Source organism: Cibotium barometz, chromosome 26 (genome assembly GCF_041138505.1).
Source record: "Cibotium barometz isolate CiBa-2024 chromosome 26, ASM4113850v1, whole genome shotgun sequence".
NCBI lineage: Eukaryota > Viridiplantae > Streptophyta > Polypodiopsida > Cyatheales > Cibotiaceae > Cibotium > Cibotium barometz.
In genome coordinates, this window is record NC_141071.1 from 48,131,979 (window position 1) to 48,152,168 (window position 20,190).

The following is a 20,190-nucleotide window of genomic DNA, read 5'->3' on the forward strand; positions in this document are numbered from 1 at the left end:
CTTAGACAGAAGTTTGAGATGAAGGATCTGGGGGAGCTCAGATATTTCTTGGGCATTGAGGTGATTAGGTCACCACATGGTATTGGATTACTGCAGAGACAGTATGGCTTGGACATGTTGTCCAAGTATGGTATGACAGGCTGTAAGCCTATTTCTGTGCCATTGGATCAGAATGGCAAGTTGAGTGCAGATTCAGGAGAGATCTTGGAGGATCCTACTATGTACAGGAGCATAGTAGGAAGTTTGATCTACATGACGATCACCAGACCAGATTTGAGCTATGCTGTTGGGTTGGTGAGTCAGTTTATGCAGGTTCCACGGAAACCGCATTTGGATGCTGTGAGACGCATACTGAGGTATGTGAAGTCTACTTTACATTGTGGACTATTCTATGAGACTGGGACAGAGATATGTGTACATGGGTACACAGATGCTGATTGGGCTGGTAGTATCTCAGACAGAAGATCTACCAGTGGATTCATGTTTTCTTTGGGGAGTGCTGCTGTGACTTGGAGCAGCAAGAAGCAGCCTACGGTTGCTCTATCCAGTACAGAGGCCGAGTATAGAGGAGCTGCTATGGCAGCATGTGAGGTAGCTTGGTTGAGAAAGCTACTTGCAGATTTGGGTCTATCAGTGGATAGACAAGTTGTCATTTTCTGTGACAACATTAGCAGTATACAGTTGGCTAGGAACCCAGTCTTTCATGCTCGTACGAAGCACATAGAGGTCCACTACCACTTCGTCAGAGAGAAGGTCTTGGCAGGAGACCTTGACCTTGTTTATGTCAGCACAGAGGATCAGGTAGCTGACATCTTCACCAAAGCATTGGGTACAGAGAAGCTCCGCAGATTCAGGGCTTCGCTTGGTGTGCATGAGATGGAGTTGAGCTCGAGGGGGAGTGTTGAGATATCGAGCTCTAGTGAGGCGGTGGACACTGATGACCCGCCTGGGGGATAGGCCCCGCACTTACACCACTGGCATGGTTGGTGAGATCTTGGGTGATATGCGGCCAGTGGGATGACAGGCTGTGTGACAGCCACTCTAGAGACTGGCATAGTTATAGCGCCAGCTCATTTAGTCGGGTTCACACTATAGAGAACCCGTGTATGTATTTGGTTGAGTACCTTTCATATTGTGTGTACTCTTATTCTTGTATATGGTGTGTTGAGTGTTGAGTAGAGAAGAAGAAGATTTTCAGCCTCTCACCTTGTGTGTTCTCTATTAGGGTTTTGTGAGTGTGTGTGTGTGCTTGCAAGAGCTCAAGCTCTCTTCCCCCCTGCATCTTTTCAATTCTCTATGAGCTCTATGCAAGGATATAGGTCTCTATGCATGCATAGAGAGCCCTATGTACTCTATGCATACCCTAAGAGAATGGAGAGCCAACAAGTGAAGAACTAACCAAAGTAGAGTGAAAACTAAACTTAACAAGAGAATATTATCTACACACTCTTATTTTAATACCCTTCAAAGAGAGGTCTATGTATAATATAACAAGAGAGGTCTATGTATAATATAGAGCCCTTACACAAATGTATAGAGCTAATTCCATGCATAGAGGACTCTATGCATGCGTAAAGATCATAGATAAATGCAAAGAGCTATATCCATGCATAAAGCTCATAGAGAGCCCTACGTATGCATAGAGAGCTATGTCTATGCATAGAGTACTGTATGCATACATAGAGCTTATAGAGAGAGCCCTACGTATGCATAGAAAGCTATATCCATGCATTGAGCACTCCATGCATGCATAGAGAGTTCTATCTATAAGGTAGAGCCCATTGTGCATGCATAGAGCTCGAATAGAGCCCTATGCATGCATAAAGAGATATATCCATGCATGGGGCACTCTATGTATACATAGAACTCTTAGAGAGCCGAAGGATTACAAGATAGTTGCTGCTACTCTCAGAGTTTGACTTCATGGTCACTATAAGAAAAGGACCACAACATGTAGATAGAGAGCTCTATGTATACATATAGCTCTATCTATAAGATAGAGCTCTATGTATCTCTATGCATGCATATAGCTCTATCTATAAGGTACATCTGTGCATGCATAGAGCTCATAAAAAGCCCTATGCATGCATAGAGATCTATATCCTTGCATAGAGCTCATAGAGAAGAACCCTATGCATGCATAGAGATCTATGCAAGAATATAGATCTCTATGCGTGCATAGGGCTCTTATCTATGAGCTCTATGCAAGGATATAGATCTCTATGCATGCATAGGGCTCTTATCTATGAGCTCTATGCAAGGATATAGATCTCTATGCATGCATAGAGAGCCCTATGTATTCTATGCATGCCCAACCAAAGGCAAAGAGCATAATACTCTATGCAACACAAGTAGGGACAACAAGAGCTTAACTTAAGAGTGTATGATGAGGGAGAATAGAGACCTTGCAAGGTAGATGGAAGACCTACACATCAAAGAAACATGATATGAAAAAACATGTATGAGAGAGCTTATGCATAACTCATGAGAGGTTACGCACATAGAGAGCTCTCTTTATTCATAGCTGATGATAGCTCATGCATAGCTCTCATGATGCATATAATAGATCTCATAAGATCTCTTGTTTATGCATAGTTCATGCATAAAATAGCTCTCTTTATATAGCATTCACTCTATGTATAGAATATAATGTAGAGAGTACACATCTGGCAAACATGTGTGCATACCTAAACCCCATGCATAGGAAAAAAAAGCATTTGGAAAACATGTATACCCTATACATTATACTTTCTACTTTATACTCTATACATAGAATATAAAGTATGCATACCTAAACCCTATACATTATACTCTCTACTTTATACTCTATACATAGAGTATAAAGTAGAAAGCAAGGGAAAACATGTGTCCATACCTAAATCCTGAACATAGAACAAAAAAGGCATAAAGTTATAAAACAAAAGCATTGGTTTGACATTATCTTAAGAGCTAGCTAAAGAGAGCATGCCCTAAATAGTATTTACACTAACACAAAACCAAACACACAAAAAAGGAATACTAAATCAATAAAGAGAGAGGGATTGGAGAGAGGAGGAATGGAGAACATAAAAAATACAAACATTTTGATTGAAAAACATAGAAGGGAGGTGACACATACATTGTGATTGAGAGCACTATGATTGTGGAAGAGAGCACTATGCTTTGTGGAAGAGTAAGGAAGGAAGAAGATGAATGTGATAAAGGAAGAGCACTATGCATTTTGAAGATGAATGAGATAAAGGTAGGTAGATTATGCGACAAGAGGTATTGCAATGCGTTGTGGCCCGGGTGGGAGAATCCACAAGGTTTTCTCAGTCAACATGACAATATTAGCGGGTTATTTTCACAACAATACATGCGGATATACATTCAACTCCACACATTGCACTCCAAGTAAGCTCCTAAATCTGTGGAGATTTTCTATGCCCAATGCCTTCATGAAAGATGTCAGAAACCTAATTCTCTATGTTGATATATACCGAATCTACATCACCTGCTGCTATAATCTTCTCCCTCACAAAGTGATAACGCTGCTCAATGTGCTTCATTCTAGCATGGTATATTGGATTACTAGTTAGCTGTATGCTACTTATAATAATAAATGACAACGTCGATGGACCCATATCACGAAGTAGCTTTTGAAACACCAAGCTACCTCACAAGCTGCCATAGCAATGCCCCTGTACTCTACCTCTATTCTCAAAAAGGAAACTATTGAGGTTATTTCTTGCTACTCCAACTGACAAGAGAACTCCAAAAATAAATAAATAAAGCCCCTGGTATATCTTCGGTCTGTGACACTACCAACCCAATCAGTGTCTTTGTGCCAGCCTCATAGAAAAGTCCATAATCAACTGTAGACTACTCTATGTACCTAAGAATCTGTCTAGCCACATCCAAGTGTGGCTTCCTAGGGGCCTGCATAAATTGACTCACAAGTCCAATAACATAGCTCAAGTTTAGCCTAGTAATGGTCGTGTACATCAAGCTACCCACTATGCGTCTATACATAGGGGGATCATCCAAAAAACTCACTTGTATATGTGGAAAGCTTTATGTTCTACTCCAATGATGGCACTAAAATACTTATAGCCTATTATACCATACTTGGACAACATGTCTGAGCCATACTATCTCTATAATAGAAAAATTCCATGAGGTGATCTCACCCCCTCCATGCCCAAGAAATATCGTAGCTCACCTAGATTCTTCATCTCAAACTTCTGCTTTAAAAGCCTCCTAACATCATGTATGTCAGCATTACTATCACTAGTGACTAATAGCATGATCCCTCTATATCTGTCTTTTTCACACAGAGTGAGAAATATGCATATTAGATATCTAAAATCCAATAGTAACAAGATACTCTCTGATATTGTTTGACCATGCTCTGGGTGCCTGCTTTAATCTATAGAAGGCTTTCATAACCTGAACACAAAGTTTGGGTGTGCAATATCACTCTCATAACTTGGTGGCTGCATCATGTATACTTTTTCTTACAAATCACCATATAAGAAAGTATCCTTTACATCCATCTGATGTTAACCATAGTAATAATAGCTCTCACGGTTGCCATTCTCATAATTGGATTGAATGTCTCCTCATAGTCAATGCCATAGGTATGCTTATAACCCTTGGCAAACAACCAATCTTTCCTTATACCTGCTCATCCATTTGTATTATGCTTGACCTTATGCACTCACTTACATCCAATTGTCTTCTTTTTCTTAGGCAAAGGTACTAGCTTCTATGTTGTATTTGTATCCAATGCTACCATCTCCTCATTCATGGCATTTTCTCATTTTTTATTTCCAAGTGTCTGCTCAAAACAAGTGGACTCCAATTCCTGTATTGCTTTAACCATGTAAGTATAATGATGGGATGTATAATCATTATATCTCAACTCCTGTCAGGTTATTTAACCCTTGTAGACTTGCGTACACGTGGATCACTACTAGGTGTTCTCAAAATAGCTTTGGTTCTCCTTGCACTAGGAGTAACCACCACTGATGGAATGCCAAGATCCTTATGAAGACTGTGCTCAAAGCCACTACAGTCACCATTCACATGTGAGTGACCTATTGCTGATAGATAATGCACAAAAGGTTGATCTATCTTTTCCTTCCCTGTGTGTACCTACATTTGTCCTCAACCTACCTGACCATGGACTACTGACCATGGACTAACATTAGATCTACTGCTAGAGGACTTTCCAGGTCCGTTAAAAACCTATGATTGCTACTCTACATGTGGGGCAACATCATTACTTCTTACATTTGCATCTTCTGTTTCCTTCACTTATGTATACCAGCTACTCGTATCATCAAAGACAACATGTCTACTTACTTATATCTCATGAATGGTAGGGTTATAACATTTGTAACCTTTTTGCTCCAAAGCATAATCAATGAAGATGTATTTTTTTGCCTTTGGATCCAACTTTGTTCTCACTTCATTGGAAACGTGGACATATGCAATATACCCAAACACTTTCAAGTGAGACACACTTGGTTTTATACATGTAAACTTCTATTTAGGCATCATACCATGAGAAGCTAAGAAGTGGGGGGTCCTCTTCATAATGCACGTAGTAGTTTCTATTGCTTTAGATTAAAAATAATATACAATATTCTTTTCATACATCAAGGCACGTGCCACTTCTACAATGTGCCTATTTTTTCTTTCCGCAACACCATTTTGTTGTTGCAGAGTGTACCTACATGTAAACTCTTTTGATTCCTTGCTTTCTCTCAAGAAATCACTGAACTCATTGGAGAATTACTCTCCCCCACTATCTAATCTTAGACATTTAATCTGCATACCTTTTTCCTTCTTGACCAAGGCTTTAAATCTCTCAAAGTGAGAAAACACCTCACTTTTCTCTTTCATAAAACAAACCCCCACTTTCCTTGTGTGATCAATGAATGTAAATACTTGCAACTTATAATTGTTGCACTCTTGGTTGATCCCAATACAACTGAATATATAACATCCAATGGCCTTGCATTGACATGCGTTTCATGTGAGAAAGCATGTTTGGCTTGCTTACCAAGCTGGCATGCTTCACATACTTTACGCGCATCATTAACCTTAAAATTTGGCAAACTTGTAACAATATTTTTGGCGTGCATAGACCAACTGTCGCCGGTGTACATTCACATGACCAATGCCCTTGTGCCATATATCAATATCTACAATGACACCTATCTCATGCGCGCAAACATGGTTGCTTTCACCTCCTCAGGCATGTTCATATCCAAAGTAAATATCATGTCATTTTTGTTACCCTATGCAACTAAGCGACATTGATTTTGAAGTCTTCCACAAAACATCCTCCTCACTTATAGACCCTGTTCAACCATTTATCTAATAGAAACCAGGTTCTTTTGTAATAATTCGAACATTAAGTACATCTGTGCCAAGTACTTCATTTTTCCATCCTGCATAAACAATGATACTTTACCAACATGCACAATGGGATGCACAATAACATCACATGTTTCTACATAACTTGGTTTTTCCATTTCTTACATGTCTCTAAACCACTCACCACCATGACTGTTCATGAGGTGCCAGAATTCACATGTCAAACATCTCTAGATCCTGACACTTCTCTTGTTAAGGAACTGAGCATATGCTGCATCATAAACAACTGCTTACTTATGTCATCACCACCCTATTTACTTGATGCATAGTTGCCTTGTTGTAACTTGTCACTTTTAGTATAATTTTTCTTTTTATAGTAGTCCTTTTCTTTGTGCCCTAGTTTGCCATAGTAATAACACTCTATGTTATTTGCACCTTGATTTCTTTGCCAACCATCTCAGCCCCTCTGGCTCCCCTGCCTTCAGAGTGGCCTCTTCCACTTGTTTGTACATTTGAATCCTGTTGTTGTTGCTACCCATGATTTCTGTAATGGCCTCCACCTTAGCCTTTAGATGATGATCTCCCTCTACCTCTATCTGTATGTGAGTATAAAGCTAGCTTATTTGAATTTCCATAGGATGAACCTCCCCCAATATTCATCTCCTGGATGAGAAAAGCAATTCATTCTTTAAAACTAGGAAAGTTCTCTTGAACTCTAATGGAGGCATGAAACTTGTTGTATTATTTGCCAAGACCATTCAAGGTCACGGAAGACACCATATCATCATCATCTATTGGTAATCTAAGAAACCCTTTACTGAATAATCATTTATACTCAGCTTTCCTCTGGTCACATTATGTAGCTCCTCCTTGAGCACTACATCTTCCAATCTTGGGTGTTTGAATTGTACATCTTTACCAAGGTGTCCCAACTGTCCTTAGGAATTTGTGCATCTTGTATACGCATAATCATAGAATTTGTCACACTAACAAACAACTTATACATCACCTTTTTGGCCTTTTCATGCCATACTTTATATGCTTTCACTTGCTGAGGGGTCAAATTTTCTTCAACAATCTCTAGATCCTTTTCATCACCTATGATGAACTCCCAATATCCTTTTTCCACCCATAAGGAAATTCATTATCTTGAACTACCATGCTTGATTCTATTCTTGTCTAGCTTCTCACTCATAATCTATGATAGACTGTCAGACATCTTTACTTGGCAGAGCAACTTACCAAACAGTGCTTGCAAAAAGACTTCATTTGTAACATTCTATAGCAATACTGTAAACTTATTATAATGCCACTGTATCTGAACCAGTCACATAAACATATATCCACCAACACCTGTAACACTTAGATTCTCTTCACAGACTGTCGTACAACCAATTTTTTGCTACAACTTTGTATTGAAATAGAAATTGGGCATATATAGTCAAAATCTTTGCATGCACAACGGACGCTACTTCATGGATCTCTCTAGACATGCATGGATATAGCTCTCTATGCATGCATAAGACTCTCTATGAGCTTTATGCAATATAAAACAATAGAAATTTTTCTCTTAGATTATTTAATTATTCATTTATCAAATACTCATAGAATTTAAGAGAATTCTAAATTTGATATAAAAATTCTTTATGCATCTATTTATGCATAAAAATCAATTTCAATAGGAAAAACACTTCAATAAAAAAATCTTTTTATGCATCCATTTATGCATAAAATCAAATTTAATAGGAATAACACTTTTAAAATAAAAAAACATTTCTTTATGCATCTATTTATGCATAAAAATCAATTTTTATAACAATAACACTTTTATAATAAAAAAATTCCTTTATGCATCTTTCTATGCATAAAAATCAATTTTAATAGGAATAACACTTTTGTAATAAAAAAATTTTCTTTATGCATCTTTCTATGCATAAAAATCAAATTTAATAAGAATAACACTTTTATAATAAAAAAAATTCCATTATACTTCTTTCTATACATAGGACATAGCTCTCTATGCATACATAGGGCTCTCTATGAGCTTGATACATGCATAGAGTGCTCTATATATAGCTCTCTACATTTCTCTATGATCTTTACACATGCATAGAGTGCTCTATGCATGGAATTAGCTCTCTATATTTGTGTACGGGCTCTATCTTATGCATAGACCTCTCTTTGAAGAGTATTAAAATAAGAGTATGTAAATAATATTCTCTTGTTATGTTCTATTTTCACTTGCTAGCTCTCCATTCTGCAAGCTCTTCACCCCCAACACTCTTTTTTTAAATATCACACCCCGTGCAATGGGAGTACTTTGTTTTTCACATGCATGAGAACTCTAATGCAAATGCATTGAGCTCTATGCATAGAGCTCTTATCTTATGCACACAACTCTCTTTGAGCTCTATGTATAAGGTAGACACCTTATGCAAAAAAGAGAGCTCTATGCATAAGGTAAGAATCCTTATGCAAATACATTGATCTCTATGCATATGCATAGAGATCAATGTAAATACATTGATCTCTATGCATATGCATAGAACTTATAGATATAGCTTTCTCTGCATGCATAGGGCAATTATAAATGTACTCTTGGTTATTTTGGATATTATAAACGCAATTATAATGCAACCCAGATGCGAGCCTGTAGTCACATTTATAACCATAAAACTTGATTTTTCACTCTCTAGATCCTTTGATTTCATCGGGGATGGAAACGCGACTATTCTCCCTATTTCTTGTAGTGTGATAAATACAGACAACAATCTCAAGGTGGTTACAATGTTAGAAAGAGGTGAATGTAAGCGTGGAGATTGACATTATTATAAAAAATATGATCATTATGCCAATGAATGCTGCGAGAAAAATCCATCAAGGATCATAAGCAACATTAAAATCTAGGTGAAGATATATCTTCTAGCAACAATGCCACCACAAGCTTTGGTGATTAAGTTGTGCATATGTGGCCTTGTTCTAAGTTGTTTCTCTCAATGAGACGGGCTATAAATGGCATTATACATGAATTGTTAGAATGCTATTTGGTTGCCTACGGTCACTACCATAGAGTAGTTTTGATCATATTTTATTGAAGATGTCAAGGGTAAACTAGTTAGCACATGAGGTGGCATATGTATATAAGTTGTCGTGTGACAACTAGCGAAAGGAAGCAACAATTTTATCATGGCGTAGACAGTCCGAATGGTTTATATGCGTCGAAAAATCACAAACTTGTGTTGGTGTCAAATCGACGTACTAAGAAAGGGTGATGCAGTCACCTTTTATTGATGACTATTTTTGTAAATGTAAGTCTTATTTCTTGAGAGAAATAAGAGTAGCCAAATCTAAGGTGTAAGGTTGGAATGGCAAGAAGCATAGTGTAATCCCTCTCTTGATGTCGATGAACAAGGCAGTGACTATGAAACTCATGAGAGTCCCACAAAGACTCCTATGGTTCAAATCAACCCATGGCCATGCGGAACATACCACTATTCCTGGTACCTTACTACTTTGTGTGACTTGGGAATAACAGGTAATCTAAGTAGAAGCATTTTCCAAACTAGACAAGGTACGAGGCTTCGTCTTGATTAAGAGTACAAATGTAACACTCATCACACTTGTTATGGATCAGCATGGTCCACACTTATGACTATGTAGTTGATACATAACATGGCAACAAGACAGGCTCAATATGCCAAAATGGCACTTGGGAACTAGTGATTTGCATGCATACATTTTATAGTGGGATGCAAGAGGGATTAAAGCAAATGGCTGCATGGACAAATACAAAGCCTACTTCGTCCAAGGAATATGCTCCCAGTACGAAGGGGTGTTCTTGTTTCGATGGCACAAACACAAAGCATGATTACTGCTCTTACCGCACAGTGTCAATGACCGATTTGACTGATGGATGTCAAACCTACATCCTTGAATGGAGATATCAAAGAACTGTGTGTAATGCATATGAACCTTTATGATATACATGCGAATGAGAGTACTGTGATCATAGCACTCTTTGTGGATGATAAACTCGTAACAATGAATGGTCAAGGACAAATTGCAGCCAAAAGTAAGCTGTATGCGATCAATTCGTGATGATTGACTTGGTCCACTTACATACTTTATGGGCATTTAAGTTCTACAACCACCGTCTGGAACCTTTTTCAGTCAGAAAAGTACACCTAAAACATTCTTCAATTGTTCCGCATGCAAGACAATAGGCAGATTTTATCTCCCATAGACAAAGTACTGGAATTGGAGAACTAAAGATCAAGTACAATTTTGTTACTCATTAAAAGGGGGGTTTCTATAAATCCTCCCTACTTATAATTAGCTAAGGACACCTATGAAAGTTGGACTATTATTATGCTGCTCTATTTACGTTTATATCTTCTTTAGCTGAAGTTCTTGCTCTCATCTATCAATGATCCAGGTGGCCACATTGCACTAGCTTTGGAGGATTCAAAACACAAACAAACAGAGGTTTTAAAAAGACACAAACTCACCACTTAAATCTCAAAAGTTTTTACCTCCCAGCTTTGTCTATAAATGCTTTTCTTTGAACTGTCCCTTCTAAATTTAGGCAAAATCAATGATTGAACAGTCATCTTCCAAAGCATCCCTTCTGCTATGAAGATTGTGAGTAAAGTCCACAAGTGGGTTCTCTTGGTGATTGAAAAGCACAACTTTGCATACAAAAATTAAGTGATTTGGCTGACACTCGAATTTCTAATTTTAGAAGCTGCTTTGAATCCTGTAAAATGGGAAAAAGGATTGGCATACATTTACACAGCATGCCTGTTAAAGCCATGCTGCTAATAGCACAAACGTATTTGGCCCTAAGCTGATGACACTAGTACACAGATACACACCTTTTTACTCCTGTCGAAAAAACAGTAAAACACTTTCGGTATCTGCTATGGTAACAAACTGTGCAAATCAATGGGTTTCAACTGCACACAGCTGTATTAAGCAGCACAGATGTGCTGGTTGATGCTTTGCAGATGAAACACTCAAAGCAATCACCCCTGTTTGTTCACTCACAGCAAGGCCGGCAAGCATGACTTCTTCCTGAAGGTAGTACAAACAAATCAAGCAGCAGACAGTCATCTCTTCTCTCTTTCTCCAGAAATTCACCAGAATGATTGACTACTCTGCAATTTATTTTAATCTGTTCAGCTCAAAAGATGAGCTGTAATGGACTGCCTACAATGTTACATTTCAACATAAATAACACAGTTGCCATACCACTACTGAATGGTGCAGGTGCAACTCCGTGATTCATCATCATCATTGTCATCAGAATCACACGTGTCACTGTTCCCAAAACATCCAGAATAATCCCAAAAGCCCAAAGTAAGAAGGGTTTGATACTGTAATGACCTCAATTCAAGCTACATTTTGATACGATAACCTCTTGAGAATGAAGGAAAAAGAGACATTGCATCAACACAACCACAGAAGTCATTAAAACAGACACATTGCAGGTAAAACTTTTTATTTACGACACAACCCGTATGAGTCACCACAGAAGTCCCAAGTGTATGGGCATCCTACATACAATAAACAGACTACAAACAACTGAGAGCTTGGATCAAGTTATGCTAAAGTAGATAGTAAGTGTAGCCCATAGAAAAGAGATATAAGTTATGCAAACGTAGATAGTGCAAACATCCCATAGAAAAGAGACAGCCAGGATCATACAGAACATGTTTAAACTTCTCTCCTTTTTAACTGTCTCCTTTTCAGTTGAATGGAGAGACGTACTAAACCCTTGCCTACCTGAATACCTACTCTATTCAGCTAGCTTAATTTTTTTTGTAATCGTTGAAAATCTGTATCTCTAAAAACAACCATTTGAGTACAGCAGCCTATAAATAGCCAAGCATAGAAACATCTTTAGGTTGCTGAATTCCAAGGGCCAGAACAGCCAAGGGGAGCTCTCGACCAAGGTGAAGGTGAAAGGTCAAGAACCAGATTTTATTTGCAGATTTGCATCATTCTAATAAAGCAAATACACCATTCGTGGTGGGGGCCCTACAGAGGGTATTCAGGACCCAATACTGTGTCCAACTCCCTCTCTCTCTCTCTCTCTCTCTCTCTCTCTCTTATTTGGTCTCTTGGGATTGTTCCTACAACATTAAAAAGGGCTTCTTCTTCTCTTCTCTTCTCTCTCTCTATTCCTACACCTCTCTCTATGTTGTGTGTTATCTTCGTCGCAAAAGATTGCTGAATTCTGAACATTGAAGTTACCGATTCTATCCACCAAGCTTCCGCATGTGACATTGGTATCAGAGCCTTCTTCAAGTGTGTACATTCAGCCAGACAACCAGAAAAAAAGAAAGATTTTTCTTTTTGTCTTGTGTGGTTGGTTTCTAGACTCTGATGACCACCCCTTTCGGTGCGACTCCTGTTCCTAGAAGGGCGGTTGGTTTTTAGTCTCCGGAAGCCTACGGAAAGTCTCCCACACGCATGGTGGATGGTTTTGTTGGGTTCCGGAAAGGAAGTGCATATTCCCAATATGGCAAGCTTCGACGAAGAGAGAGAACAAAGAACTTTGGAACAAGAAGCACCAGGCAATCCTTCGAGGGCAGCAGACATGAGTGTGCACGACATGTTCCAGATGATAATGCAAGCAATCGCAGACTAGAGCACCAAGTTGGAAGAGCAAAAGGCACAGCTCTTGGACTTGGAAGAAAGAACCCGCATTCCAGCCCCTTTTTCTCCGTCTCCTCCTCTCTCCTTGTCTTTCCCAAATCCCAATAGTAGATCCCAACCCTTCTGCAGTGTTACCACCACAGCCAAGTTCGACACTCGAGTTGCAGATGATTGACGGAAGACCATGCGGCAACATCCCATGCTACTTCACACGACGACGCCAAGTGACGTGTGGAGCACGAAAGATTTCTTATGGCGTTAGATGCAAGAGTGGCACCAGCTTCTTCCTTGAGTCATCCTCCCTAAAGGATGAACTTCAGTAAGTATAATGGTATGGTAAACTCGACCCCACAACCCTTTAATCTTGGTTGCATCAATTTGAAGCTTATTTAACTTATGTAAGAAAAAATGATACTATCAGAGTGATCTTGGCTAGTTGGTATTTAGAAGGTGAGGCCATTCCATGGTGGATCCAGTGGGCTCATGCCCACACCAGATTAGTGTTGGGGTAAAGGCGTTATGCCCACCCTTATAGTGTGTACAAGCCCATAAGTTATAGTACATAGTACACTTAGTACTTTTAATGTACTAAGTGCACTATGTGTACTAGTGCAATATACATGTGTGATAGGGGAGTCACACACTCATATCTTCATGAGTTGACTTATCCCCACAACTCTCTCTCTCTCCCTTGTTCTTCTCTGTGTATGTCTCCCACACACGAATTACTCTAACCCTAATTCCTATTTCTCTCACACAACTGGTATCAGAGCTTGGTGCTGATTGGGTACTACCATAGGTTGGTTCCGTGCCGGTTGAAGCTAGGGGCAGCAGCAGTTGTGCCATAGATTTTGACGCCAACTGCAAGGGACCTCCACAAGCGTGGCTCTCTCTCTCTGCAACTTACGCAGGCTGCAGCTGAAGACAGTCGACCAAGTGTTGACGTGGCAGAGCTACGCGTAGCACCCCACACCGGCAGTGATGGCGGAGATGCTTGTGAATAGGCGAAGGTGGCGGCAACTTTGAAGCGCACAGCAGTCGGGCATTTCGTCTGAAGGGCCACCATGAGGCCTCTGCCAGCGGCGGCGTCTACGTGCGAATGGGTCTATGAGTCAAGCGCACAGGCGGGCGTCCATCGAATACTAGGCAGCTGAGCGTGGAGCGAAGAAGCGTTGGCAAAGGCGTTGGCGAACAAGCGAGCCACTGAAGTGAGCGAAGGCGAGCGGCTGGGCGTTAGTCGTCGGCTGGCTATTAGGCGGGCGGCGCTCAAGTTGGGTGACGTGGAGCGAAGGCAAGCTCGATGTGACGAGGCACAATCCTCGTCTTCTTGTTGTCCTGAGAAGCATTTCCGGCGAGCTCAAGAACCTCCGCCGCAAGGTATTCAAGAACAGCAGCGAGGTAGACAGGAGCTCCAGCACCGACACGCTCGGCGTACTTGCCAGACTTCAGAAAACGGGCAATCCGGCCAACAGGGAACTGGAGGCCAGCTTTCGAGCTGCGAGAGACGCTCTTCTTGCCAGGAGCTTTGCCGCGGCCAGCCATGGCTACTACCAGTGCAAAGCAGGAACAACACTAAAAGAACAGGTAGAAGCATCATCATCCCTTTTCCTGCAACAACAAAACCCGCCTGCAAATCAGAGAAAAATCAAAAAATTACAAGGTATTTTCCTCAATTTTTTTTTGGGATTTGCAATTGAGCAAGTACAATCAACAATTGAGCAGATACAGGTGTCGAATTGCTCAATTTTGAGCAAAATTGGCAAAATTGGGTGACATTGGTCACAATCAGGATCAATTTGCAGGAAATTGGTCACAATCAGGATCAATTTGCAAGAAATTGGATGTCGAAATTTGGGGCTTTTGATGTAATTGTGCAATTAAGCACTCATACATGCTGTATGATGTGGGAAATCGCACATTTGGGCAAAATTGCAGCAAATTGCAGTGCAAATCAAGGGGCTTTTGTGCCGATTGAGTTGATTTGCATGCAGGCACTCGCAGTTGATGCTGTGGATAATGTGTTGATGCCTTACAAGCACTTAATGTGCCTGTAAATCAAGGGGCTTCTATGTACTGGATGTATATGTGGCCAGGGGGAAGCATCGTGAACACTCTGGATGCCTTCATGTGCGTCAATGTACCATGTATGATCAAAAATTGATCTTAAATCAAGGGGCTTTTCAAGTTTGTATGCTTGTTGAGCTTGGCAAAGCAGCAGGCAAGACATTTATGCCTTGAATCCTCAAAAATCAGCTTGCAGTCAAGGGGCTTTTGCCCAATTTCTGTTCGGGACTGTTGTATGCAGTGTTCGGGACTGTAAAAGTCTGATTTTCACTCATTTGGACAGCCAGGAGAGCATTTATTGCTACTGTACCTGCTGGTACAGATTTGGCACAGCTTTGTGCAAGTTTTGGCATGGCTGTACACTGATTTGAGTGAGCAAAAGGTTCAATTTCAGCTGCTGTATTTGCCGGTACAGGTTTGGTACATCATTTATGAGCAATTGGTACTGTTGTACAGTACTTTGGAAGGGCAATAGAGCACATTTAAGGTGCTGTCCAAAATCTGCAGCAACCAGATTTTGATGCTTTCATCACATAAAGTGGGAGAAAAGTTGCATTTGTGCTTCCGCAGTGGGAGATAAAGCTTGGGAGAAAAACTGTGAGCACTTTGTGTGCTTTTGGTGCAGTGTTTGCACATTTTGCAGGGAGTCAGGCATTGACAGGTTGCATATTGCTATGGCAACCACAGGTGAGAGCTCTTCATTGCTTCACATCAAGAAGCTTGAAGGCTCGCATAATTATGATATTTGGCAAACCCAGTGCTACAATGTGTTGCTCCAGAAAAAGCAGCACAAGCCTATCAAAGAAAGGGGTGTAATGCCCGCTTCTCTTACTGCTGAAGAGTGGGAAGATATGGATGAGCTGGCAAGATCTACTATCATGTTGTCTGTGTCAGACTCATTACTTTTCAGCATTCGTGAACAGAAGACAGCTTGGGGAATGTGGCAGAGATTGCAGGACTTGTATGCCCAACAAAGTGCCTCAAGCAAAGTGTATTGGCTGAAGAAACTCATAGGTCTTCAGATGAAGGAAGGGGCGTCTATGACAGCCCATCTAAATGAGTTTAATGGTATTGTCAGCCAGGTCATTAATCAAAAGTTGGCAATGGACGATGAGTTCAAAGCCACTTTTCTGTTATGCACTTTGCCAGAGAGTTGGGACACATTCAGGACAGCCACTAGCAATTCGAATGCTATGCTGTCATATGCAGATGTTGAGGGTGCTCTTCTTCAAGAAGAGATGAACAGGAAAAACAACTCTGTTGGAAAGTCCAATGCAATGAATGCACGTGGGAGATCCCAGCAAAGGGGAAAAAGCCAAGAACGGGGAAGGAGCAAGTCTCGCTCCAAAAAGGATTTGGAATGCCATTATTGTGGCAAGAAGGGACACATTAAAAAGCAATGCTACAAATGGAAAAATGATCAAAAAGAAAAGGGAAAAGGCAAAGACAAAGAGAAAGATGAAGCCAAAGATGTAAAGCCAAAGGGCAAAAGTGGAGTCAAGATTGAAGAAATCAATGTGTCACATGCAGGTGGCAGTGAGGATGAGGTCCTATTTACGTCTTCACTTGATGCCCATTCACTTCTTACAGGTGGTCATGGTATGCACTCATGGATCATTGATTCAGGTGCCTCCTTTCATGTCACAGGTTGCAGAGACTTGTTTGTCAGGTATACTGCTGGCAATGAAGGAGTGGTTTATTTGGGTGATAACCATGCATGCAAGATTCTTGGCAGAGGTGATGTAAGGCTTGTGTTTACAGATGGCTCACTGCTTATGCTCCATGATGTCAGGCATTTGCCTGAGATCAAGAAGAATCTGCTTTCTACTGGACAGCTTGATGATGCTGATTATGTTACCACATTTGGTCGTGGAAAGTGGAAGATTAGTAAGGGCTCACTGGTTGTTGCCAGAGGCTCTAAGGTGGACACTCTTTATTTCATGCATGCAGGTGTTTGTCACCATGCTAATGTAAATGCAACCGAGCTGCCGGAAATCTCTGTGGCATAGCCGGTTGAAACACATGAGTGTCAAAGGAATGGAGCAATTGTCTCGTTTGGGTTACTTGCCTTCTCTAAAGTTTTCAAGTTTTCAGTTTTATGAGCATTGTATATATGGTAGGCAACTACAGTGCCCCCACAAGAAAGCTCTTGGACAGAAAGATGCTCAGTTAGAGCTTGTGCATACAGATGTATGTGAGATGCCTCAGCTTTCTTTGGGAGGGGCAAAATACTTTGTGTCTTTTATTGATGATGCCACACGCAAGGTGTGGGTCTATCCTCTTCGTTTGAAGAGTGATACATTCTCAGTGTTTGAGAAGTTTGTTGCTCTTGTTGAGAATCAAACTGGCAAAACACTGAAGGCTTTGCGTTCCGACAATGGTGGAGAGTATATGTCCAAATAGTTTCAGGACTTTTGTGATGCTAAAGGCATCAAGAGGGAGCTCTCTACTCCTTATGATCCTCCACAAAACGGGACAGCAGAGAGGATGAACAGGACCATTCAGGAGAAGGTCCGTTCTATGTTGTCACATGCTGCGTTACCTCATGGTTTTTGGGCTGAAGCTGTTATGACAGCCGTTCATCTTATAAACAGGTCACCTAACACGAGGCTTGGTGGGAAAGTGCCAGAGGAAGTATGGACAGGGAAGCCTCCGTCATACAAGCACTTGAGAGTGTTTGGTTGCGTTGCGTACGTGTACATACGCAGGGAAATGCGCACCAAACTTGATCCTAAGTCTCACAAATGCATATTCCTAGGATATGGTGACAGAGGTGAAATGGGGTATAGACTTTGGGATCCCGTGAATAGAAAGATTATACGCAGCAATGATGTCATTTTTGATGAAACATGCATGTATAAGGAGCCTGCAAGGCAACAGGAGCCTGGCAGAGTCATCTTTGATGATGATGGACATCATGGACAACAACCAAGGGCTGTAAATCAGCCATTACAGCAGGAAAACCAGCCCTTAAATGGTGCTGAAAATGGTCCAAATGGACAGCCAGAGATGGCAGAAGATATCCCTATGGATATACCAGAGTTAGAGGAGATACCGGGCATGATTTTTCAGCCTTATGGCATGGAACAGGAGCCACCAATAGGTGATATGCAGGCTGGACAGCAACCTGCAAGTGATGGTCATTGGGTACGGAGGTCCACAAGACCCTCCAGAGCCCCTGACAGGTTTGTTCCAGGGGTTGACTATTTGATGCTTACTGACTGTGGGGAGCCCTCATGTTATAAGGAGGCTTTACAAAGGGCAGACAAAGCTCTATGGGAGCGTGCCATGAAGTCAGATATGGATTCTCTGCATAAAAATGGAACTTGGAAGTTGGTGCATTTGCCTGCAGGCAAGAAGGTTTTGCCATGTAAGTGGGTTTACAGGCTCAAAGTTGCACCAGATGCAAAGCCAAGATACAAAGCCAGGTTAGTGGCTAAGGGCTTCAAGCAGGAATATGGTGTGGACTTTGATGAGATCTTCTCTCCAGTGGTCAAAATGACCACACTTAGAGCTGTGTTAGCTTTGGTTGCTCATGATGATCTGGACTTGATTCAGATGGATGTGAAGACTGCTTTTCTTCACGGTGATCTCCATGAGGAGATATATATGCAGCAGCCAGAGGGTTATGCAGTGAGTGGAAAGGAGAAGCTTGTATGCAAGCTGAAAAAGAGTCTTTATGGGCTCAAACAGGCACCAAGGGAATGGTATCATAAATTTGATACATTCATGAAATCACAGCACTTCAGGAGAAGTGACACAGATCACTGCTTGTACACCAAGAAAGCTTTGGATGGCAGTCTATTGATCCTCATCTTGTATGTTGATGATATGTTGATTGCCGGGAAATCTCGTAAAGAGATGGATGCCTTGAAGCAGAGGCTGCATCAAACCTTTGATATGAAGGATTTGGGTGATGCAAATCACATTTTGGGTATGCGGATACTTCGGGATAGAAATCAGCATGTGTTGTATTTGTCTCAGAAGGAATACATTGGCAAAGTTTTGCAGAGGTTCAATATGGACGGGGGGAAGAAGACTAGTACTCCTTTGCCTCCATATGTGAAACTCAGTGCTATGGACAGCCCACAGTCAGATAGAGACAGGGCTGATATGGCCAAGATTCCGTATGCTTCAGCTTGTGGCAGTCTCATGTATGCCATGGTTGCTACTAGGCCGGACATTGCATTTGCAGTGGGAGTGGTTTCTAGATACATGGCCAACCCTGGCAAGAAGCATTGGGAAGCAATGAAAGGTGTCATGAGATACCTGAAGGGCACACAGGATATGTGCATTTGCTTTGGCAAACAGGATGCATTAGTGCATGGTTACACGGATTCGGATTATGCCGATCATCCAGATAACCGGAAGTCTACTACCGGTTATGTGTTTACATTCACAGGAGGTGCTGTGTCATGGATATCCAGGATGCAGAAGTGCACAGCCTTATCTACTACAGAGGCCGAGTATATTGCAGCCACAGAGGCTTGCAAGGAGGCATTATGGCTATCTCGGTTAGTGGTTGATTTGGGTTATACAGGGGATATTCCATTGTTGCATTGTGACAGTCAGAGTGCCATCCAGTTGGCAAAGAACCCTGTCTTTTATGCAAAGACGAAGCATGTGGATGTGAAGTATCACTTCATCAGAGAGGTGATAGAGAACAAGCAAATTCAGCTTGTTAAGATTCATACGGATGACAACCCGGCTGATCTGTTGACAAAGAGTTTGCCTCCGGAGCGGTTTGCTCATTGCAGACACTTGATGGGCATTGGATGAGGCCAATTTCAGCCTTGATATGGCCTTGTATATTATCATGTACATGCTGATTTTTCTTTTCCTTCATTTAAGGGCACTTTGCCTTTAAGTGGGAGGTTGTTGGGGTAAAGGCGTTATGCCCACCCTTATAGTGTGTACAAGCCTATAAGTTATAGTACATAGTACACTTAGTACTTTTAATGTACTAAGTGCACTATGTGTACTAGTGCAATATACATGTGTGATAGGGGAGTCACACACTCATATCTTCATGAGTTGACTTATCCCCACAACTCTCTCTCTCTCCCTTGTTCTTCTCTGTGTATGTCTCCCACACACGAA

General features: G+C 41.1%; 1 protein-coding gene and 1 pseudogene across 2 annotated transcripts in view; both read right to left on the minus strand.

Moving 5' to 3' along the window:
• Positions 1-11,313: 11,313 nt before the first annotated feature.
• LOC147624048 (uncharacterized) overlaps positions 11,314-20,190 on the minus strand; it is a 41,539-nt gene continuing 32,662 nt past the window's right edge. Inside the window, exons 2-3 of one of the 2 annotated variants that reach the window (XM_086820932.1) lie at positions 11,617-11,685; positions 11,314-11,439 (exon numbers count right to left, since the gene is read on the minus strand). In XM_086820932.1, coding sequence (XP_086677058.1) covers positions 11,619-11,685 — 67 coding nt within the window. In that variant the 3' untranslated portion in view covers positions 11,314-11,439; positions 11,617-11,618. Of the gene's footprint in view, positions 11,523-11,616; positions 11,686-20,190 lie in introns of both variants that reach the window. The other variant, XM_086820933.1, reaches the window with a different exon arrangement.
• LOC147624049 (protein H2A.7 pseudogene) lies at positions 14,293-14,992 on the minus strand (annotated as a pseudogene).